We start from the raw sequence: 24,609 nt of genomic DNA, 5'->3' as shown, positions 1-24,609 counted from the left end.
CAACTGAACCACCCAGGCGCCCCAGTCATTCTTTTAAAATAACCATGTAATATTTACAATCAATCATTTATAGATGAGGGAAACTTTAATAAATCTTCAAAGTACAAGTATTACAGATAGCATTGATTCATCACACTCTATGGTATAACAAATTACAGGATATTTTTTAATATCCTCATAGAGTTCTACGGAAAAATAAAGATGAACATTCATAATTTAGGGTAGGAAAACAACTTTTGAGCAAAAAAAAAAAAGGTAGGATCAATGAAAAACATTGATTTGCCTCAGTACATCACAATATAAATTAGCTACACGATAACAGTATTTCCTAACTTAAGATTCTAGCCCAGACTCTGCCCCTAAAATGATCCTCCACGTTGCCACTTGTATGTCTAACAAACACGTCAAATTATCGCATTCGAAACCAAGCACCCAATCTCACCCCCAAAGATGTGCTCCTCTCCGTGCGTGTTTTCCTCTCGGTTGGTGATGTTTGTTTTTCCAGTTACTTGTCTCAGGATTCCCTGGAGTTATCCTTCACTACTCCCAGTCTCTTGCTACTCCACCCAGTAAATCTGTGAATCCCGTTAGCTCCACCTTTAACATATATACAGAATCCAATCCCTTCTCCCATGCCCCTCTGGTACCATTCTATTCCTAGATCGGGCCTGATGTGCACATTCAGTGGGAGGGATAGATGGTGGGCCTGGAGCCACAGTTACTTATAGGAAATGTAGTCCTGATCCCACAAGTCGGGACAAGTAGAGAAGGCGGCCCCCTTTGTCTGCCTGAGATCTAAGTCCAGTCAGGCCGCACCAGCTGGCCATTCTACCCGCCCGTACTTGGGGACCCGGGACTCCTTGCCTTCAGCGCCTTAGGGCTTTGTGGCCCAGCTCAAATGTGTTCCCAGGTAGGTCATCTCTCTGCCTAATGCTCACAGCCACAGGAGGTCCAGCCAACCCACCCACTCTACAGGCCTGTCCAAAGGTCCTGATGTTAATTCTATTCTCTGTGGTCATTTCTGGGATATGTCTGGAATGGCCCAGTGACCTTCTTCTCTGCAAACCCTCACACCCTATCTCTTCCAGATCCCAGCCCTGTTTCCATGAGGGCTTGTGACCTCTGCAGTATCATGAAGCAAATGTCTGTCTCCGACTATGCATTCTCCAAGGTTTCACCGTATTGGCTCATCCACAATTCAGAGGGCGGAGGTAGCATGGCCTCGCCCACAGGTACGTAGGTCTTGTTTGGTGGAAATACCAACTCCACTCCTCTTCCACACTTTGCCCCCACGAATTCCAGTCACTTCATTTCCCCAAAACTGTTGTTTGTGTCAACTTAGCAAATCGGTGCTCTGCCTTGGTTCCTCCTCTCTGCTCTGCGGTGTGTAGTGTGTCTTCCAAGGGAAAGCCACTGCGAAGATAGAATCTCACTTATTTCCCTTCTCTCAGGGATCAAAGTCTTGCACTCCTTGCTGTCCAACATCTGAAAAGACTTGTTTCCTACACATTATCTAGCTTCTTGTTTAGAATGCGATGGCAGGTGTGGCGCAATTACACTATCAGAGTTCAAAGCAGACAATCCTCCCTGCTTTTTGAGCATTTCCCTATGTTTTTTGGCACAAGAAGATATCCTATACTCATTGTGTACGTTCCCTGCCCCAGTCCTGAGATCAGATACTTCTCCAGGAAGCTTTGGTTTCTTTTTTTTAGAGAATGATATTTAGAAACCAAGGTCTGGGCATTAGGTTTATGCTCATTGCTACAGGGCATCATTGCTTCCAGGCCCATTCACCAAATAGAAAATACACAAACACATTTTTTTTTTTCCAGAAGAAATAGTAAGACTTTAATGAAGAAGTTTAAGCTTTTTTATTTTATTTTATTTAAAAAAATTTTTTTTTCAACGTTTATTTATTTTTTGGGGGACAGAGAGAGACAGAGGATGAACGGGGGAGGGGCAGAGAGAGAGGGAGACACAGAATCGGAAACAGGCTCCAGGCTCCGAGCCATCAGCCCAGAGCCTGACGCGGGGCTCGAACTCCCGGACCGCGAGATCGTGACCTGGCTGAAGTCGGACGCTTAACCGACTGCGCCACCCAGGCGCCCCTAAGCTTTTTTATTTTAGAAGTTTTTGAGTTACAGAAAAACTGCAGATAGTTCAAAGTTCCCAAATGCCCTGTACCTACTGTTAACACTTTAGTATGATGCTTTTGTTAGTTATGGAGCCAACATTGATATATTATTATTAACTAATGTCCATACTTTACTCATACATAGTTTTCTTAGTTTAAAAAAATACTTGAGGGGCGCCTGGGTGGCTCAGTCGTTAAGCGTCCGACTTCGGCTCAGGTCATGATCTCGCAGTCCGTGAGTTCCAGCCCCGCGTTGGGCTCTGTGCTGACAGCTCAGAGCCTGGAGCCTGTTTCAGATTCTGTGTCTCCCTCTCTCTCTCTGCCCCTCCCCTGTTCATGCTCTGTCTCTCAAATAAATAAACGTATAAAAAAATACTTGAGAGACAGAGACAGACATTTGTGCGCGCATGCCTGTGGGGGAGGGGCTGAGAGTGAGGGAGAGAGAGAATCCCAAGTAGGCACCCGGATGTCAGCGCAGAGCCTCACTCGAGGCTTCATCTCATGAACCGTGAGATCACAACCTGAGCCAAAATCTAGAGTCAGACGCTCAACGCACTGAATCGCCCACGTGCCCCATACACCCACATTTTTCATCATGAGTTTCTACCAGTTGAACATCACAGTTTCTTTCTCACCTTCCATCATCTTCTAGATCTCTCTTGTCCCACAGTAAAACACTGGCTCCCATCAATACATTTATTCATTCATTTAATTCTATGGTACATATAAAATAGTTTCCAAATCACTACACCTATGTTATGACAAAAACAAATCTTCTAAATTGAGTTCAGAAGTTGCTTGCAGTTTTTTGTCTTTATATATTATCTGATATATATATATATATATACAAGGTTGTAAACATTCTCTGCCTGTCATTTGTCTTTAACCTTTGCTTACGGTGTATTTTGCCACACAAAAGTGCTTTAGTTTTACGTTCTCAAAGGTAGCAGTCTTAAGTCTGGATTTTTGTATCATTGCTAGAAAGTCTTTTCACATATCCAGGCTGCAATGGAATTCAACTCTGTACGTTTCTGGTACTTGTACGAATTTAGACCTCTGAGCAATTTGTTCGAGTTTATTCTCTTGCATGATTTGAAGTATGAACCCAATTTTACTTTTTTCTAAATGACTATCCAGTTATTCCCCAAGGTTATTTATTAAAAAGTCCATTTTTGGGGCGCGTGGGTGGCTCAGCCGGTTGAGCGTCTGACTTCAGCTCAGGTCATGACCTCACCGTTTGTGAGTTCAAGCCCTGTGTTGGGCTCTGTGCTGATAGCGCGGAGCCTGGAGCCTGCTTCAGATTCTGTTTTCCTCTCTCTCTCTCTCTCTCTTTCCCTCAAAAGTAAAAATAAACATTAAAAAAATAAATTATGGAAACTGTTTAGAATGTTTTACTATCTGGAAGGTTTAGCACACCTTCTCAGCTTTTCTTTTTCAGAGCATTCCTATTCCTAGGCATTCTTTTTTTTTTTATTATTTGGACATTTTTATCAACGTATCTATTTCCAAGGGGGAAAACAGTATTGGCATTTTTATCGGGTTTAAGTTAAATTTCTAAGTTAACTTGGAGGCACAGACATCCTTGAGATGTGCAACAATGTAGACACGGGCAAATGTCAGATGAAATGATTCAAAAGAAGATGAGATTACATGGTGTGAGGGAAACAAGACCAGTTGGAGAGACAGGAGCTCTGGACTCCAGGCCGGCTCAAGGACAACTATACCGCGTGGGCAGAGTAAGGCTTCCTCACTCAGGGATCAGGCCTCACACCGCCTGAGCAGCATCCAGGACATGGGAAGCTCCACCACACTGGACCACGCCGTTTGGGGATGCGTAAGGTCTAGGAGCTTTTTAAACTTTTGCACACAGAGGTCCAACTGCCTGTGGTTCTGGGGGACTCGGCCTAGAGCTATCCCCCACAAGCGGAAACTCCTTGTCATCTTGTTTAAAACATTTTTGCTGGGCATCCATCTGGCTCAGTGGGAAGAGCATGCGACGCTTGATGTTGGGGTCTTGTGCTCAAGCCTCCTGAGTTGGCTGTAGAGATTACAAATAAAAATAAAAAACAGGGGCACCTGGGTGGCTCAGTCCGTTGAGCCTCCGACTTCGGCTCAGGTCATGATCTCACGGTTCCTGGGTTCGAGTCCCACATCCGGCTCTGTGCTGACAGCTCGGAGCCTGGAGCCTGCTTTGGATTCCGTGTCTCCCTCTCTCTCCGCCCCTCCCCCGCTCACACTCTGTGTGTGCCTCTCTCTCAAAAATAAACAGACATTAAAAAATTAAAAAAATAAACTTAAAAACGTTTTTGCTTATTCCACACTCTCCTTCATAACCTACATTTATTTCAACATATGTAATGACGTTCAAAGTTAGTTACCGGATAAACTCGGGAGTTTTTCTCCTTCCGAAACTTCTGGTAAAGTGGCCGCTCCGCGCGGAAACGATGATGTAACGAATGAGACACTTTGACGGTCACACACGAGCGTGTTCCCGGAGTGGCACGGTCCCAGTCAGACCCAACGACAGGTCCGAACCACACGACACACACCGCAACGGCCACGCAAGACGCGATGGCACACACACTAAGCACCTGAATGCCAAACCCGGCTGCAGCCACGCGGGGACTTGAACACTCTCCCTCGAGTCCCGCAAGTCCCGCTACACACGCGGGCACACCGGAGCCACGCCCACCCCGAAACATCGCGAGAGCCGGCTTTGAGGCCTGGCTGTGCCTCTGCGCCCAGAAACTACGTTTCCCAGAAGAGACTGCGGCGTTGGCCCACTCGCGAGGCAGCGTCCGCGGGACGTTGTGCGCCTGCGCCATCTTCCGGCTTCAGGCGGTGGGTCAGCCGATACCGAGGAGGAAGCGCACCCGGGCCTGCGGGGAGCGCGGCCACGGTGGCACCTGGATTCGAAGAGGAGGCAGGTGAGGGGCTCTGGAGCTTGCCAGGCTCTCCGGGGTCCGTGCGGGAGCGGGCGCCACGACCGGGCGGCTCTCGGGCCTGGGAAGAACCGGAACGTCTCGCCCCCGCGTCGGTCTGCGGCTTTCCGGGACCTGGACTACATTTCCCATCGGCCTCCGCGGCGCACCCTTCCACCGCCCCCCCCAACCCCCAGCGAGCGCCCCCTTTCCGCGTCCCGGCTCATAACCCCCATCTGTGGACCACTTAGGTGGGTGTGAAAGGGACCTGACTTCCTGGAAATGCTGGTGGATGTTTTACAGTCATTCTTACTCGTGCCCCCCCCCCCCTTTTTTTTAAGTTTGGGATGGAGTCTTGTTTGATAAGATTCTCAAAGAATTGCAAAACTTCAAAAGATTTAACACCACTAGTTAAGAAGCGGAGACTGAAATTTGAGAACATTTTAGATGATCTTGTAAAATAGTCCTTGTCCAACAGTGGGGAAACGGTTGGGTAAATCATGGGCCACTCTTGTAATAAAATATTACAAAGCTATTACAGATAATGCTAAAACAGTGGTCATAATAAAAAAAAAACTTCCTATGACATGTTACCGATTGTTTCATGTACACATTACTTAGAATTAAATATTTGTAACATGCAAGGCATTGTTCTAAATTCCTTTCGACAATAGTACTCGTTTAATGATGAACTCACAAAGTGGTTAAATGACATGATTCTTAATACTTGGATGTTTTTATTCCAGTTGTTTTTGTAAGCCCATGTGCCAGTAGGAGGGTGGGTTTGACCTCTTTTCCGGAATGTTCTCATGTTGTATAAAGAGACTGCTTGTGAATGTCTTTCCTTATAAGTTAATGTTGTCCCCCCATCAGTTTTGATAGTTATTTGGTGTTACATCATACGGCTGGGCCAAAAGTGATTCAACTACTTGCCTACTTGTGGACTGCTAGATACTAATTTTTGTTCTGTTTTTCAGTAAATACTGTGCACACAGCTTTGCTCGCTGCTATGTCTCTGTACAGAGGCCTATGTATGTGATGGTAATGATTGCCCACTGCACCCACACCCCTTTTATTGACTCAAGGCAAGGTCCACAAAGTGATGTCCACTAGGCCTTAGGTAGGGCTGTAAGGTTCTTGGTGAATTTGGAAGTTGGGTAAAGAGCCAGGGAGACCTCTGAAGGTGGGCATGAGAGAGTTAGATGGTCTGTTTCTGGGAAGGCTTTCATTGTGGGCTGGGCTGATGCTGATGACGTAGGCTGTGCTCCCTGGTCTGAGAACAGTCTTTCTTGTCCTTGGGACACCATGTGGCCTTAGTCACTGGACCAGGACTGAGCTCCCTGCCACAGATTTGCATCAGTAACAAGGTGGAATTCTTTGGATATTTAGGAGAAATCGGAGAGAAAGGGCCACTGGTTCCCTGTCACGTGGCAACAGCTAATGCTGTGTTTCCTGGAGTTGGGTAAGGGCCACTGTGATCCAATTCCCAATTCTTGTGGGGAGTGGGGCGTAAAAAGGCAGGGACTTGTAACCACGGCATTCTGGGAGCTGTAAGGCAAGCTTGGCCTCTCATGTTTGTTCTTTCCTCCCCCAGCTCTGCCATCTCAGGACTCTGCCCTTCCCCAAGAGAGGAACCAGGAGGAGGACCAGTCAGCCCATGACATTCTAAAAGTCATGTCCCTTGTGAGTCTTAAAGTTGTGTAAATATTCGCTTGCTTTATCTTGAAGCTTCCCACCTGGATTTCATCCAAGAATCTGGTTTTCAGAGGTTCCCATTTTAGGGACTAAAAAGACGAGGTAGCTAGTACCCTCTCCCACTGCCCCCTTTACTCTGACTACTGCCCATGGATTCGTTCTGTACAGCATTCCACATGTGATAGTGTGATATTGTGCCGGGAGGCTAGATAGAGCAGGGATCCATTTCCTTGTATGAAATGAGAACCAAGGGTGGATGAAATAGAGATGAATACTTGTGATAACTGACATGGAAAAGCATGGGAACTGGTCTTGGTTGGTTTCAATTTCAAGGTGAGGCACGATCTCCTGCTTTGGGAGGGATTGATGACTGGGTGTGTAACTTAGGCTTCGCCGGGAATCTGAGAGGTTAGACACCAGAAGTAAGGTCCACTTTAAGGTTGAAGAGAGCATTTGAATGTGGATCATTCTTCAACAGCTTCTTCAGCTTAAGACCAAGAGAAGTGCAGATGTGGGGGTTGTGAGATAACCAGCCCGATGGATGAATTTTTCGGAATCTAGGTAGTCTGAGCTTCGAAGAGCCTTCAGAGATCTGATCCAACCTCTGCCTCCAAAATAAGAGAATGGTTGAGTCATTTTTTCACTTGGTAGAAAATTGTACAGCTAATGAAAATAATCTTAATTTAAGAGTTTTCTCCTAAGGAAGAATGCTTTGACATGTTGACATCATGATGAACCTGTATCTTCAACTAATTCTCAATTTATACAAATATTCTATTTTCTAAGATAGAAACATTTCTGGGTAAGTCTATCAGAAATTGTTGGTTTGGTTTGTTGTTGCTGCATAGAAGTTGAAATTACAGGTCTCTAGTTGAGAATTTTTATATACCAAGGACAGAGTGGGCAGCATGCTATTTTATAAAGTTTGTCACACTGGGGAAAACTCCACTTAGCTGGCTTTTAATTTTCCTCCCAGATCTGTGTACAGAGCTTTGGTTTGTAATAAAAAGAATGTTCAACAACATTTCAACACCGTTTTCCTCATGCCCACCCTCTCTTGTCACCTGCTCACATTGGAGGCCTCCCACCCCAGCCTCCTTTTCACCTGAGCACCCCATTCCTACAGAGACCACCTCTGTCTCCTCTCATCCCATCAAGAAACATTTCCTTGAAGTTTGCAGATAACAAACCTGCCTGTTGTTTCAGGAGTCAGACTTGTTCAGGGATGTGGCCGTAGTCTTCTCCCAAGAAGAATGGGAACGACTGGCACCTGCTCAGAGGGATTTGTACAGAGACGTGATGTTGGAGACGTACAGCAACCTGGTCTCACTGGGTAAGGGGACCTGGTGTATTAGTTTGGATGTTATCCGTTCCTTCCTTATCAATTTCCGGGTACCTTTTCAGTGGTCAAAAAACAGCTCCATGGGCCGACACTGTATCTTCCCCAACCTGCAGGGGACTGTCAGGCCTCCTCTGGTCTCTCCTGCTCAATGACCAGATCCTGGATCTGAATTCTGGGGGCCCCACGCCATAACTGGGTGGCATGTTTTCTCTCCCATCCAGGTCTCGCCATCTCCAAACCTGATGTGATCTCCTTCCTGGAGCAAGGCAAGGAGCCCTGGATGGTGGAGAAAGCAGCAGCAGGAGGCCTGTGCCCAGGTGAGTGAAGCCTGCGTGGGAGGAGAGAAGCCTCTGCATATACCCGTCTAGCGGGTGCACGAGGAAGCAGGAGCTTGGAGTTGGAAAATTTTCCCTTCGAGGTGCCCGACTCAGAGGCCAGGTCCGAGTTACCATCTGTTCTAGCCTGTCAGGTGGTTCCTTTCTTCCTGAGACATCTCTGTGTATCCGGGTCATCACTGCCTCTTGTCCTTGCCTACCTGGTTAAGGCGTCCTCAGCCTCCTTTGGTGAGTCTTCTCACTTTCTTTAAATGTTGGAGCACCTGGGGCTCAGACTTGGGTTTCTTCTTCCCTGTTTATTTTCATTCCTCAGAACCTTCTCCATTACTTTGCTTTATTATATATTTTTTTCTATTACTGTGCTTTAAATACCGTTCATACCTATGTCGTCCATCGTGGAGCCCCATGTGGACATTGTAATTCAAATTCATTGCAGTTAAACACATTTAAAAAATCAGTATCTCAGTTGCACTTGCCCCATTTCAAATATCCAGTAGCCACTCTGGCTGGCTTGTGTCTACGGGACGCAGTGCAGATACAGAACATTTCCATCGTCTTCAACTTCTCCTTTAAACTCCACATACTTATCCAACTGCCTTCTCATCATGTCCACTTCAGTGTTTCATGGGGCGCTCTGAATTTAACTTTCCAGTGAGGAGTCCTTGATCCTAACAATCCGCCCTTCTCTCTTTCTTCCACACTTTAGCAATAGGGTACTCAATTCTTGTACTTGGTCGAGTAAGAAACTCTTGAAGCATTCTTGGATTTTCTCTCTCGCATACCTATCCAGACTGTCAGCAAATCCTGTTAGCTCTACCTTGAAATATGTCCAGAATTTAACCACTTCTCGCCGACACCACTGCTACCACTTCACCCACACCACAGCCATCTCTGGCTTAGACTATTGCAGTAGCCTCCTCCCCATCCCTCTGCTTCTATTCTTGTCCCCTGAAGCGTTTTGTTCACACAGCAGCCAGAGTGACTTCAGATGTGGAAGATTCGTCCACGTTGAAGTGGTAGTTGGCCTCGGGGGGTGAGTGAGGTCAAGTGTGGAGTGAGCATCAGGAGAGACGATGTGTGCAGCTGTATGTGTGAACATATTCACAGGTTCTGGGGATTAGGACATGGGGATCTTTGGGAGGCCGTTATTCTGCCAACCACACCCATAATGTCAGTTTTCCTTTTGTTTTGTCATTTTAGTTTGACAGCATATGTTTGATTGATGTGCTGAGTTTTATTTACTTCTTAGGTGTGTGGGTTTACATCATGTTTAAAGAAGACCTCCCCCTTTGACATTATAAAATGAGTCTCTTGTGATTTTTTTTTCTAGTATATTTATGGTGCTCTTAATGATTCCTGTGGTGTTTATTCTTCGTGCAAGATGTGATTTCACGTTATTTCCCAGGTTGTTACCCAGTTATTCAAACAGCATTTGTTAACTGATTTTATCTTTTCACCACTAATTTCCCTAGCCAACTTTATCATCTGCTCTGTTACCTCTGGATCTATTTGTGGACTTTCGTTTCTGTCTCGTTAATGTCGTTGTCTAACTACGTGACCGATACCATATTGTTTTAATTACTGAAGGTTTTAAATATCTGGTGGATAGTTCCTCCTCATTCTTATTTTTCAGAATTTTCCTGACTATACTCATTTGTTTTTCCATTTGAACTTTAGAATTAGAATACCTGGTTTAAAAAATAACCATGTAATTATTCTTACTGAGATCACAGTAAATTTCTAGATTAATTGAGGAGAAAACGGATTTTTTAAATCGATTTTATCTATTTAAGAACAATGATAAGCTTTTCCCTTCATTTATGTCCATTTCCTGGTTGTTGTAGAGTTTTATTTATATGGGTCTTGTCCATTTCTTATTATATTTATTCCTAGGTATTATGTATTTATTGCTGTTACTGGAAATGGGGGCCTTGCATCCCTATTACAGTTCAACTGGTTGTTTTATATAAGGTAAAAGCCATTCATGTCTTCAGATTAATTTTTTAATTAACCCAACATACTGGATTTTCTCATTATTTATAATAGCTTTCATGTAATACTTGAATTTTCCAAGTAGTCAATCATATCATCTGCAAATGGTGATAATGTTTTTGCATTTTTGTACCACTTGGGTTTTCTTTTGCCTGACGAAGATGCTGATTACGTAGTACCCCCAGAACAATGTTAATGGGGGTAGTTTATGTCCTAATCTTGTTCTTAACCTTAATAGGAATATTGTAAGTGGCTTCTCATGAAGCATAATATTAGATTCAAGAATGAGATAGAGATATTTAATTAAAGAAGCATCCACCTTTTCATATTAAGTTTTCTTTTTTAATCTGTCAAGTCTGGATTATATGAATAGATTTCCTAGTTCTGAATACTGAATCTAAACATTCACCTGTTGCATTTCTTGAGTCAATTGTGGTAATTTATATTTTTTCTGGAAAGTGCTCTTTTTAAAAAAAATTTTTTAATGTTTGTTTTTGAGAGAGAGAGGGAGACACAGAATCCAAAGCAGGCTCCAGGCTCTGAGCAGTCAGCACAGAGCCCAACATGGGGCTTGAACTCACAAGCTGTGAGATCATGACCCGAGTCAGATTGGATGCTCAGCAGACTGAGCCAACTCAGACACCCAATGCTCTTTTTTTTTTTTTAATTAATTAATTAATTTTGTGAGAGTGAGAGAGAGAAAGAAAGAGCAGGGAGAGGGCAGAGAGAGGAGAGACAGGGAATCCCAAGCAGGCTCTGTGTATTGTCAGCACAGAGTCTGATGTGGTGCTTGAACCCATGAACTGTGAGATCATGACCTGAGCCAAAATCAAGAGCTGGACGCTTAATCAACTGAGCCACCAAGGTGCCCCTTCTCTTTTTTTTTTTTTTTTTTTTTTTGCCCCTTCTCTTTTTAATTAAAAAAAAAAATCATGGTAAGATATACATAACAAAATTCACCTTTTTAACCATTGTAAAGTGTGTAGTACATTGGCATTTGGTACGTTCACAGTGTTGTGCAATATCACGATTATCTAGTTCCCTCATATTTTTATCACCCTGTGGTCTTCCACCCTTCTCTGTTTTCTTTTTTATTTTTAATGTTTATTTTTGAGGGGGAGAGAGAGAGCGAGGATGTGCATGTGCACGCACGAGCAGGGGAGGGGCAGAAAGAGGGGGACAGAGGATCTGAAGCTGGCTCCGCATTGCCAGCAGGGAGCCAGATATTGGTGTCAAGCTCACAAACCACAAGATCATGACCTAAGCTGAGATCAAGAGTCCAGCACTTAACCGACTGAGCCATCCAGGCACCACTTTAATTTTTTTAGGCATCTCCATACTGTTTTCTATAGTGATCACACCATTTTACATTCCCACCAACAGGGCACAAGGATTCCAGTTTCTCCACATCCTCGTCAACCTTGTTATTTTCTGTTTAGTTTTGTTTTGATAGTGGCCATCCTAATGGCTTTGAGGCAATATCTCATTATAGTTTTGATTTGTGTTTCTCTGATGATTAGTGATGTTGAACATGTTTTAAAATGCTTGCTCAATTGTATATCTTTGGGGGAAGTGTCTGTTCAAGTCCTTTGCCAGTTTTTTAATAGGGTAGCTTTGTTGTTGAATTGGAAGAGTTCTTTATATATGCTGGATATTAACCCCTTATCAGATATGTGATTTGCAAATATTTTCTTCTGTTCTGAAGGTTGCCTTTTACCTTTTTGATTGTTTCCTTTCATAGTGAAAGTTTTTAAGTTTGATGTAGTCCCATTTGTCTATTTTTGCTTTTGTCTATTTTTGTCTATTTTGTCTATTTTTGTCTATTTTTGCCTGGGCTTTTAGTACTTTATCTAAGAAATCATTGCCAAATGCAACGTCATGAGGTTTTTCCCCTATGTGGGTAGCCAATTTCATCAGAACCATTTGTTAAAGAGACTGTCTTTTTCTCATCATGAGGTCTTGGCACCCTTATCAAGGATCATTTCATCTTTTTAAAATTTTTTTTTTTTTAACGTTTATTTATTTTTGGGACAGAGAGAGACAGAGCATGAATGGGGGAGGGGCAGAGAGAGAGGGAGACACAGAATTGGAAACAGGCTCCAGGCTCTGAGCCATCAGCCCAGAGCCTGACGCGGGGCTCGAACTCCCGGACTGCGAGATCGTGACCTGGCTGAAGTCGGACGCTTAACCGACTGCGCCACCCAGGCGCCCCAAGGATCATTTAATCTTATGCATGGGGGTTTATTTCTGGCCTGTCTGTCCTGTTCCATTGGTTAAACTTTAAAATACTCTGCCAGGCTGCTCACGAAAACATGAAATTGATACAGAAGATCTCATATTATTGTTGCTATTTTGCAGTTCTTTTTAAGTTTATTTTTTTATTGAGAGAGAGAGGTGAGTGCACAAGCAGGGGAGGGGCAGAGAGAGGGGGAGAGAGAATCCCAGGCAGGTTCTACACTGTCAGCATGGAGCCCGGTGTGGGGCTCTATCTCACAAACTGTGAGATCATGACCTGAGCCAAAATCAAAGAGTTGGACACATAATTGCCTGAGCCACCCAAGGGCTGCATTTGCTTTTTGTTTTTTGGTTTTTTTGAGAGAGTGTTTTTAATGGCATGTCCTTAGAGGCACCCAAAGTTCTTTCCACGTTGCCCAAAAAGCAAGTAATGTGTCATTATTTTAATCCTAAAACCAAACTCACATTTGGGCATAGTTACATGTTCCCAAACTAGTCTTCTCTTTCTACCAAGCTGGCTTCAATTTTCCATGTTCCACTGCAATCTTTTGATTGTCCTTTATAGGATGGCAGGCAGACGTTGCTAACTGTTGAGTAGGTCAGCCACCAGTTCATAGGTCGCCATCATAATGACGGTATTTGGAATCTGTCTCACTAGAGTTGTTAGACCACAGTGAAGAGACCCAAGACCTTTCTTCTGAACAACCACACATGGTGTCTGGAAAAAATATCTATACGTACTTGGTGCCCTCTTCACCTAGTCTTGTTCTTACAATTTTACATGAATGGTGTATGGTTATAGCACAAGTTTTTTGTGTTTTTTTTTTTTTTTGTAATGTTTATTTGTTTTTGAGAGAGAGAGGGAGACACAGAGTCTGTAGCGGCTTCAGGATCTGAGCTGTCAGCACAGAGCCCGAAGCAAGGCTCGAACCCACGAACTGTGAGATCATGACCTGAGCCGATGTCAGATGCTTAACCAACTGAGCGACCCAGGTGCCCCATAGCACAAGTTTTTGAGAGGACAGCAGCATCATTCCCACAAAATTTGGTATTTCTTTCACAGACTCTTCATCATCTTCCATTATCAAAGTCATCTTTTATTCTAGTAGTTTTTGCTTAATACTTCTACAAATAACCAAATGAATAAAGTTCTGTGAAATGCCACTACCCGAGGCTGACCTCCTCCTATAAAGTCTTCTTTGGGCATGTGTCTGCTACACTTTATGAGCACATTAAAAAGTACCCATTTGTTTTTCATAGTTCCTTGTATCAAGCTGTAACCAGTTCTTTCTTAGCCAAGTGGGATTGGTTGCTGGGAGTATAGTAAAACAGGCCACTGCAGCTGAAGTCATGTGACAGGTAAAATGAGGATCTGCTGCATCATTCGACTTTTCCTCACAGTTTGAATCAGCAGCAAAGAATGTTGCTCTGGAAGAAGCCACCTCCATTCAATTGGGGCCTGATCCTCTAAACAAGGAACAAGACCTTCCTTTTTCCAGGGTCACATTTAGGCACTGTAAAGGTCCAGAAGAGACGGGTTTAGTAGACACTAGGTCTAAGCCGTGTGTTCAGCTGAACTTCAGAGGTAGAAAGCATCACAGCAGAAGACCATAGCTGTGTTACTATAACTTTCAGTGGACGTGTGCGACCAGCCCCCCATCCTGCCACCTCCCCTGGCAGGCAGATGCGTCATTGTGTCCCTCTGGCCAGATGAAGATCCAGGCACCGCTCCCCATCGTTTTTTAAAATCCACTTTATTGAGGTATAATTTACATTCAGTACAATGGCATGCATTTGAAGTATACTGTTTGGTGAGTATGGACACATGTGTATACTTGTGTAACCGTCAGCACAGGCTAGAGAACATTTTCATCACCCTGAAAAGCTCCCTTGTGCACTTTCCCTCACAATTGCTCATACACCCAGCCCCAGGCAACCAGTGATTTCTTTGTCACTCTAGTTTATGTTCCTAGGGTTCCACAGAAACATCCTTTTCTTTTTTAATGTTTATTTTTGAGAGAGAGGGAAAGAGAGTGAGCAGGGGAGGGGCAGAGAGAGAGAGGGAGACACATATCTGAAGCAGGCTGCAGGCTCTGCGCTGTTAGTACAGAACCCAAAACAGGGCTCAAACCCATGAACCTCGAGATTGTGGCCTGAGCCAAAGTCGGACGCTTAACCGACTGAGCCACCCAGGCACCCTGAAACATTCATCTTTTTAAAAAACATGGTTCAGAGATCGGGTGCCTGGGTGGCTCAGTCAGTTAAGCGTCCGACTTTGGCTCAGGTCATGATCTCGCTGTTCGTGAGTTCGAGCCCCACATTGGGCTCTGTGCTGACAACTCAGAGCTGGAGTCTGCTTCAGATTCTGTTTCCTTCTCTCTCTGCCCCTCCCCCACTTGCTCTGTCTCTCTCTCTCAAAAATAAACAAACATAAAAAAAAAAAAAAAAAACATGGTTCAGAGGTGATTCTGATCCACACTAACATTTTAGAGCTATTCTTATAACCTGACTACTTCATCTCAATTTATGGTATTTCCTCTCTTTCTGTTTTGCATATCTGTTTTCTAATTGCCTAGCCACGTTCAAGAGCTTATAAGTATAATCATGAGTCTGGATTTTCTGGTTTTACTATAGAAGTTCCTTTTTCTGGAAAAGGGAAAAAAACACATGGTTTTTTTTTTTCCTCCCCCCCCCCCCCCCCCCGCCAGAATTGGACTCCAGGTATGATACTAAGGTATCCTCTCCAAAGCAGCATATTTATGAGGTACAGTCACCACAGTGGGAGATAATGGAAAGCCTTGCAAGTTACGGTCTTGCGTGCTCAAGGTTCCAAGATGATTGGGAATGCAGACAACAGGGAAGTTCAGATGGACATCTGAGTCCAGTGATAGTCAATGATGAAGAAATGTCTACTTTCAACCAACAAGCACCATCATTTCCTTTTTATCAGAAAATTCATACTGGACAAAAGCCCTATGGATATGATGACTGTAGAAAAGATTTCTGGCAGGAAGACTTCCTTATTAATCATCAAGGAATTCATACTAATGAGAAACCCTATAAATGTAAGGAATGTGGCAAGGCCTTTAAATATGGCTCACGATTAATACAACATGAGAATATTCACTCTGGCAAGAAACCCTATGAATGTAATGAATGTGGAAAGGCTTTCAATTCTGGTTCAAATTTTATACAACATCAGAGAGTTCATACTGGTGAGAAACCTTATGAATGTAAGGATTGTGCAAAGGCCTTCAGTCGAAGCTCACAGCTGATTGAACATCAACGAATTCATACTGGTGAGAAACCCTATCAATGTAAGGACTGTGGCAAGGCCTTCAATAGGATCTCACATCTTAAAGTACATTATAGAATCCATACTGGTGAAAAACCCTATGCATGCAGGGAATGTGGGAAGACCTTTAGTCATCGGTCTCAGTTGATTCAACATCAGACTGTTCATACAGGCAAGAAACTCTATGAATGTAAGGAATGCGGGAAGGCCTTTAATCAAGGCTCAACTCTTATTCGTCATCAGAGAATCCACACTGGTGAGAAACCCTATGAATGCAAGGCATGTGGGAAGGCCTTTAGGGTGAGCTCACAACTTAAGCAACATCAGAGAATTCACACTGGAGAGAAACCCTACCAATGTAGGGTATGCGGTAGGGCTTTCAAACGGGTCTCACATCTCACGGTACATTATAGAATTCATACGGGTGAGAAGCCTTATGAATGTAAGAAATGTGGGAAGGCCTTCAGTCATTGCTCACAACTGATACAACATCAGGTACTTCATACTGAGGAAAAGCCCTGTGAATATAAGGAATGTGGGAGGACTATACACCATGATTCAGCGACGGCTCAACATCAGAGAATGCACAATAGAGAAACACAAGTGAATATAATAAATGTAGAAAAGCCTTCCATCAGCACTTACCCCTTACTAATCATCAGAGAATTTATGTTAGCAAGCAACCATATAAATGGAAGCAGTGGGGAGAGCCCATTAGCTTAGGCATCACAGCTTAGCCCTTATACTTTGGAGAAAGACTTGAAGAGTAATACGGATGAGAATGCCTTCATTCAAGCCATCCTTTATCCTGAATCACAAGATTTGTAATGAGGAACAAATTTATGGATATAAATTGTTTACTCCATGATTATCAAAAAAGCAAGGGAAGGTTGGAAAAAGTTTTGCCTCTAACACATTCTGGAATTACATTTTCTTTCTTTCTTTTCTGTCTTTTTTTTTTTTTTTTCAAGAGAGAGTGAGTGGGAGAGGGGCAGAGGGATTAAGAGAGAGAGAGTGAGAGAATCTTAAGCAGGCTCCATGCCCAATGCAGAGCCTCTTTCGGGGCTTGATCTCACAGCTGTGAGATCATGACCCGGGCTAAAATCAAGAGTCAGACACTTAACTGACTGAGCCCCTAGGTACTCCCAGAACCACATTTTCTAACCACACTGTAACAAATTTAACAATAGCCATTTTTTTTTTTTTTTAACATCAGCCAAAAGTTTTCATTTGCTTGGAAATCAAAAAGAAAAAAAAAGCCAAATTACTCTTGGGTTCCACTTCTTTTTTTTTTTAAGGTAGGCTCCACATAGAATGTGGGGCTCAAGCTCTTGACCCTGAGATGGAGTCACATGCTCTACTGACTGAGCCAGCCAGGTGCCCCCTTACTCTTGGGTTAATAAGGAAATAATCATGCAAATGATTATGAATGGTAATGAAAAGAATGACAATTGAGAGATTTATATTCTAGGAGTGGGAGGATGTGGCTAAAGTTAGAAGAATTTTTATAGCCTTTAAATGCATGCAAAGTGTGAACACCTGAACGATTAATCTCAAATATATTAAACATACTATTTGAGAAGCCAGAAAAGAGAATACCAAACACCCACGTGAAGAAAGAACAAATTAATAGAAAAAATAGAAAAAAAATTAAATTAGAAAGTGGTTATCTTAAAGTAGTCTCAGTTTTATTTCTTCCTGGCCCAGGAATAAACTACACTTAGGATAATATTTCTCAATTCCCATGTTTTAGATTATCTTTCATAACTTCTGTCGAACAGAGGGGTCAGTTGCCTACATAGTGGCCATACCCAGTTCCCTTTCCTATTGGCAGCATCTGTGTCTTGGTCTTAGACTCTGAAGCTAACAGAGGCAAACTTTTCAGCCTCTTTTGCAGCTCAGGGTGGCTCTTGTTCCAGGGTAAGGTCAGTATGTTCCAGGGGTCTGTAGAGGCTTCTGGGAAAGATTTTCCTTACTCAGAAGAGACCGGAACATTAGGAAGACTCCCTCTCTTTTCATCTGCTTTTAAACATTTTCCCATGAGAACATAATGCCTGGAGCTGTTGTAGCCATGTTGGAACCAAGAGGAGAGAACAGAGGAGCTCAGAGAAGCTGACCCAGAGTCCTGACGACACTGAACTATCAGGCCAATTCTGGAACGTCTCTGAAGCCTTGTGTAAAAGAAACAACCATTCACTGCTGAACTTACTTTTAGTTGGGTATTTTGTAAACTTGGCGGCCAAAAGCGTCCTAAATTACGTAACTTCAAATTTTATTTTATTATGATTGGTAAACGTGGCTGAAAGTACTTTTGAATTTGACATTTCTCTTTGTGGCTAATTCCGGGATTGATTTTTGTATATATTCTGTAATGTTGCAAAAGAATATATATATTCTACTTTTCTTAGGTACAAGATTCTGTGTAAGCCAGTGGATTATAATGATAAAACTCTCCATGTTCTTATATAATTTGTATACTGGATCAGAATTTTCTAAAATTGAATTTTTTAAACCAAGATCTTGAATTTCCAGAGAGTTTTACTTTTTAATTTATGTTGCTTGACCTATAAAAACATACAACTTAACCCCTATTTATGAATCCTACCTTTTATCATTATATAATATCCTAACTCTGCCAAGTGTAGTGGTTGACAAACCAGATCTGGCCCACTACCTGTTTTATAAATAAAGCTTTATTGGAACACAGCCATGCTCATTTATTTCCATATTGTCTACTGTTTTTACACTACGACAGCAGAACTGAATGGTTGCAACACAGACTATGGCCACAAAGCCTATATTGACTGACCCTTTAGAATAAAAGTTTGCCAACCCTGGCCTACTATAATCCTTTTAGCATTTTATTTCCATACCATGTAATATTACTAATAGTAATTTGTCTTTGTTTACCTGGTATATTTTCACCCATCCCATTATTTTCAACCCCTGTCATTTTAGTGATTTCTTATTTTAAAAATCGCTGATTTTTAAAAATTGAAAATATGAGGGAACCTGGGTGGCTCAGTGGGTTAAGTGTCTGATTCTTCATTTTGGCTTAGGACATGATCTCACACTTTCGTGAGTTTGAGCCCTGCATGGGGCTCTGTACTGGCAACCTGAAGCCTGCTTGGGATCCTCTCTCTCCCTCTCTGCCCCTCCCCCACTTGTGCTGTCTCTGTCTCTCTCAAAATAAATTAAAAACTTAAAAAAAGAAACTGAGTCTTTTTTCTGTAAAGAAATTCGTGTTGGGTGTAATTTCAACTTTATTCCTTTCATTTTAGTGTGTATTCGATTTATTTTGGGCTTTCCTTTGCTCATGTTGGCTGATCATTCCTTTTGCTAAATTGGAACTTAACACTGTACTTAGGGTAGTGGTCATCTCCCCATTCTTAATTATTATTTGGGCAGAATGAGAGCAGTATTTTTTAATTTTTTTAATGTTTACTTATTTTTGAGAGAGACAGAGACAGAATGCGAGTGGGTTAGGGGCAGAGAGAAAGGGAGACACAAAAGCAGAAGCAGGCTCCAGGCTCTGAGCGGTCAGCACAGAGCTCGTCACAGAGCTCGACCCCATGAACCATGAGATCATGACCTGAGCCAAAGTCGGAAGCTCAACCAACTGAGCCACCCTGTTTGGATCACAGGTGCCACAGAATGAGAGCAGTGTTAACACTTTCTCACCCATTGTTAATTTTCTCTGCCACTTTCCTTCAAGAAGAGACGACTCTTGCTTTTTCTTTCCTGCAAGCTGATTTCACAATTCCTCCATTTCACTAACCTAATAAGAACCTAATCCAAAGCTTTTAGTTTTTCTCTTATTCATTTGATGCTCAACGTTACTTACTGCCAGACCCACTCATGATAACCATTTAAATTTAAAGATCCTCAGGGAGAGTAACATTCATTGCTGGGTGCTGTTTCTTTTCATCTTTTTTGCTGTCTCGTAACAGTTTTATTTCAAATCCTGTTTTGTTAGACTTTTATTGAGTATTTGTATTCTCTGAATGCTTGTATGTCCAAAACTTTCTTGGGCCCTCACAAATTATATTTTTGGCTTGTAGAACATTCTTGGGATTATAGGTTTTTTCTGAATAATATGATTTTCTTAGCTTACGTAGATATTTTTGTTTCTGGGGTGCCTGGGTGGTTCACTCAGTTGAGCATCTGACTTTTGATTCCAGCTGAGGTCATGAGATTGAGCCCCAAATTGGGCTCTACTAAGCATGGAGCCTACTTAGCAATTCTCTTTATCCCTGTGCCCTTCTTCCCCACTCAAGTTCTCTCTCTCTCTCTCTCTCTCTCTCTCTCTCTCTCTCTCTCAAAGAGTTGTTTCCTTTTGCTGCTATAACAAATTATCAAAAACTTACTGGTTTAAAACAACACATTTATTATCAGGAGGTCAGAAGTCTGAAATAGGTTAGGTCATTAGATCTCTTGGGCCAAAATCAAGGTATTTTTAAATTTTTAAAAAATGTTTATTTTTGACAGAGAACATGAATGGGGGAGGGGCAGAGAGAGAGGGACACACAGAATCCGAAGCAGGCTCCAGGCTCCGAGTTGTCAGCACAGAGCCCGACGCGGGGCTTGAACTCACAGACCGCGAGATCATGACCTGAGCCGAAATCAGACGCTCAACCAACTGAGCCACCCAGGCGCCCCCAAAAGTAAGGTATTGATGGGATGTGTTCTCTTCCAGAGGCTCTGGGAAAAACCATTTCCTAGCCTCTTTTAGCTTCTAGAGGCTGCCTGCTTTCCTTGGTGTGGCCCCTTTGTGTCTTCAATGCCAGTAATAGTTTGCTGTGTCTCACACCGCAACACTGCAACACTCTTTGCCTCCTCTTTCACCTTTAAGGAACCTCCTGATTATACTGGGCTCATGTGGACAATCCAAGATAATCTTATCTTAAGGTCAGCTGATTGACAACCTTCAGTCTATCTGCAATTTAATTCCCCCTTGCTACCAACATAACATATCCACAGGTTCCTGGGATTAGGACAGGGGCCTCTTTGGTGAGCCATAATTCTGCCTACCACAGTAATTGCTTCTGTCCTAGCATTTGGCAAGAGTTTCCATCCTTAGAATTCAGGACCTTAAGTAGGATATGCTGGGGAGATAGTCTCATGTCTTTTCTTAGCCCAAGGAAATTTTCTTCTAAATATTAATTAGTACTTCTCAATTGTTCTATTTTATTCCTTTTTTTAAAAAACTTGAACATTTTTGAATAAGCAGTATATCCTCATGATTCAAAAACAAGTCCTTCTATCCTCTTCCCTTCCCTTCTCTCAGAAGACTACATTCCTGGGCTTTGGTTCTTCAAAGGTATAACTAATTCATCTCTTCTTTTAATATCAGTAATCATAGTTCCCCACAGTAACCCTGCAGCCCAATTATATTTTAGTTATTGGAGAAAAAAAAGCAGATGTAGAAAAGTTAAGTGACTTGCCGAAAAACACAAAGCTAGGATGTGAGTGGTTGAGTTTGGTGTTTGCACTTGGGTCTGTGTCACTCTAAAATCTTTCATCAGACACAGTGCCTGCAGGGAAATGGTCCTCTATGTATTTCAGCCCCATCGAAGTTGAATCAAGGTGGTAAATTCCTTAGAGAAAGCAGTATCAGAGATAGAAGACACTTACTTCATGACATCATAGATATTGGTGCAGCCACCATTCCCAAGCCCAGGTGGCCTCACTGGAGTTTGGACTCGTCCCATGCCACCTGTGAAAAATTTGGAACCAAAGCAGGTGTCTGGGAAAAGTAAGATCTTGTGGGAAAGGAGTGCCCTCCAATCAAGAATGACTGGGAAAATCTTAGAATCTAATATGTCTGCCCATGTGGTAGAACACTATACAGTTAATAAAAATAATATTTTTGAAGTTTTCCAGAACAAGGAAAAACGTCCATGATCTAATGTTAAACATTCACAACAATGAACGTATTCTCAGGAAATCCTTTTATTTAAATTGCATCTGGTCAGAAAGAATTTGCAAAGATTACTTTCATTTTTTAACGTTTATTGATTTGAGAGAGAGGAGAAAGAATGAGTGGGGGAGGGGGCAGAGAGAGAGAGAGAGAGAGAGAGAGAGAGAGAGAGAGACACAATCCCAAGCAGGCTCCGCTCTGTCAGTGCAGAGCCCGACTTGGGCTCAAACTGTGAGAGCATAACCTGGGCCAAAATTAAGAGTTGGTTGCTTAACGAACTGAGCCACCCAGGTGCCCCAAATACTTTTGTTTTTAATTTTTTAATTTAAAAAATTTTAAATTTACATCCATGTTTGCTAGCATACAGTGCAATAATGATTTTAGGAGTAGAATCCTGTGATTCATCCCCTGCATATAACACTCAGTGCTCATCTCAACAAATGTCCTCCTTAATGCCCCTTGCCCATTTATCCCTTCCCTCCCCTCACCTCCCCTCCAGCAACCCTCAGTTTGTTCTCTATATTTAAGAGTCTCTTATGGTTTGTTCCCCTCCCTGTTTTTATGTTGTTTTTGCTTCCCTTCCCTTATGTTCATCTGTCTTGTATCTTAAATTCCACATATGAGTGAAGTCTTATGATATTTGTCTTTCTTTGACTAATTTCACTTAGCATAATACCCTCCAGTTCCATCTACGTAGCTGCAAATGGCAAGATTTCATTCTTTTTTATTGCTGAGTAATACTCCATTGTATATACACACCACATCTCCATCCATTCATCTGTCAATGGACACTAAATACTTTTTTAAAGTATTTAGTCCATGATTCTATGGACCTTAGGTAATTTAACTGGTTTGCTATGATTGGACTCAATACGTTAAGGCTATCTGCAGTTTCTTTACAGTGGCCTCCTTCCCTTCACATACTTCTCCCCTCAGGGCCGTGTGGTCTCTCAGTTTTTAAAACTAAAAATGTTGGTTTTTCACACCAGGATAGCCACAAGGATGCGGCCATCTTTCAGCAGAGTGTGGGTGGCTAATCCCTGTCTCTCTCCGTACTCCCACACATATCTACCCAGAGGGATGTGGACAAATTGGAGAGTGACAGGAGTCTCAAATTGTTGGTGAAGAGCTTCCTCTCAAAATTCATTGACTGTCATCTGGAGCATCATAATTTCTCCATCATGACTCTCCAGGGAACTGCTAGTGTTTGACTCTTGGAATCAACAGTTTCAGACTTATAATGCTGGAAATAGACCGGTCTGAATAATTTCTGAAATTTTCCCTCCCTGATTCTTCAAGCCATTCTCTTTGCCTCTCTGTATCAATATCCTCTCAAGGGACTGGGCTTGAGGTTTTGAACAGCAATAGCATACAGGTCTGATTCATTTTCCTATATGCAGGGCTCAGCAGTTCTAAGCCAGGTGTGATTGTTGGTGCAAGGGAATAGCCTTTGATGATGAAGAGACAGCAGCCTAGGTGAGGGAGGAAGGGGGAAGCCATTGTGGGAAAAAACTGCACATCTGTTTGGCAAGACTTTTCAGAATTTCGTCCTAAATTCTTTCCTTAAATGCTTACAGAGCTCTCAAGCTGACCTTACTTTTTGTCTTGGAGCTCAGGCTGAGCTGCTCTGTGAGAGACTCCAGAATACGATGGCTTGAACAGTAGAAGAATTTACTTCCCGACACTGAAGGTCAGCATTTGATCTTGGACTTCCCGGCCTCTGGAACTGTGAGACACAGATTTCTGTTGTGTATAAGCCACCCAGTCTGTGGTATTGTGTTATAACAGCGCTAACGGACTAAGACACCAGGTGACGTGTTGGGGCTGGCGTGTGGTTACAGCTGCACAGACATTCCTTCTCCCCCGTTGTCTCCACTACATTTCTCCGTGCTAGGGCAGCCCTCCTGGGGAGGGCTGGGGAAGGTTTACTTGTTTCACCTTTCCCCTAAGTAGTCCCTTGTGACTTCATCTCACTGTAAGGAGGCTCTTCCATTAGGTATCCCACCTTGGATAGTCTTGGGCATGTGACACCTTTCTGCCTACCCGAGGACAAGGAGGTCATCTGAGCTGAGGATGGATTCTCAAGGAAAAAGCATCTTTGGTACTCTTGACTTTGTAGCCCAAGTTTCCTTACATTTGGGCTGGTAAGCCTTGGCTATTTTTTTTTTTCAGAACTTTGATGCTCTTAAGATTTTGGGGGTGAATTTTATTTTAAAAAATGTGTTTTCAGTGGGAGGGTTGTTTTGAATAACCTGGCCTCTCTACTCTTGAAATCCTGGTTTGTTTTTTATCCCCCTCTAATCTCTTAAGATCAGTATTAAGATTGTGTGTGTGTGATAAAGGTATTTTTTTTTTAATTTAAATCCAAGGTAGTTAACATGTAGTATAATAATGATCCCAGGAATAGAATTTAGTGATTTATCACTTACATATAACAGTGCTCATACCAATAAGTGTCCTCCTTAATGCCCATCACCCATTTAGCCCATCCCCCCACCCAAACACCCCATCAGCAACCCTCGGTTTGTTCTCTGTACTTAAGAGTCTCTTATGGTTTGTCTCTCTCTGTTTTTATCTTATTTTATTTTTCCTTCCCTTCTAGGTTCATCTGTTTTGTTTCTTAAATTGCACATATGAGTGAAATCATATAATATTTGTCTTTCTCTAACTTATTTCACTTAGCATAATACACTCTATTCCCATCCACATTGTTGCAAATGGCAAGATTTCATTCTCTTTG

General features: G+C 42.6%; 1 protein-coding gene and 1 pseudogene across 2 annotated transcripts; one reads left to right on the top strand and one right to left on the bottom strand.

Moving 5' to 3' along the window:
• The first annotated feature begins 4,969 nt into the window (after nt 1-4,969).
• ZNF582 (zinc finger protein 582) lies at nt 4,970-24,273 on the top strand. 2 transcript variants are annotated; one of them, XM_047834485.1, is made up of 5 exons: nt 4,970-5,306; nt 6,650-6,738; nt 7,957-8,083; nt 8,314-8,409; nt 23,486-24,273. In XM_047834485.1, the coding sequence occupies exons 2-5, from the start codon at nt 6,730-6,732 to the stop codon at nt 23,488-23,490; spliced, it is 237 nt and encodes a 78-aa protein (XP_047690441.1). In that variant the 5' UTR covers nt 4,970-5,306; nt 6,650-6,729; the 3' UTR covers nt 23,491-24,273. The 2 variants fall into 2 exon arrangements, with proteins under 2 accessions (XP_047690441.1, XP_047690440.1); XM_047834484.1 differs by lacking the exon at nt 23,486-24,273 and adding an exon at nt 15,363-18,972.
• LOC125153133 (solute carrier family 25 member 36-like) lies at nt 13,238-14,572 on the bottom strand (annotated as a pseudogene).
• Nucleotides 24,274-24,609: the final 336 nt, after the last annotated feature.

This window comes from Prionailurus viverrinus, chromosome E2, assembly GCF_022837055.1.
Source record: "Prionailurus viverrinus isolate Anna chromosome E2, UM_Priviv_1.0, whole genome shotgun sequence".
In the NCBI taxonomy this organism is placed as follows: Eukaryota; Metazoa; Chordata; class Mammalia; order Carnivora; family Felidae; genus Prionailurus; species Prionailurus viverrinus.
Note: the sequence above shows the minus strand (reverse complement) of the source record. Positions and strands in the feature narration are given on the sequence as shown.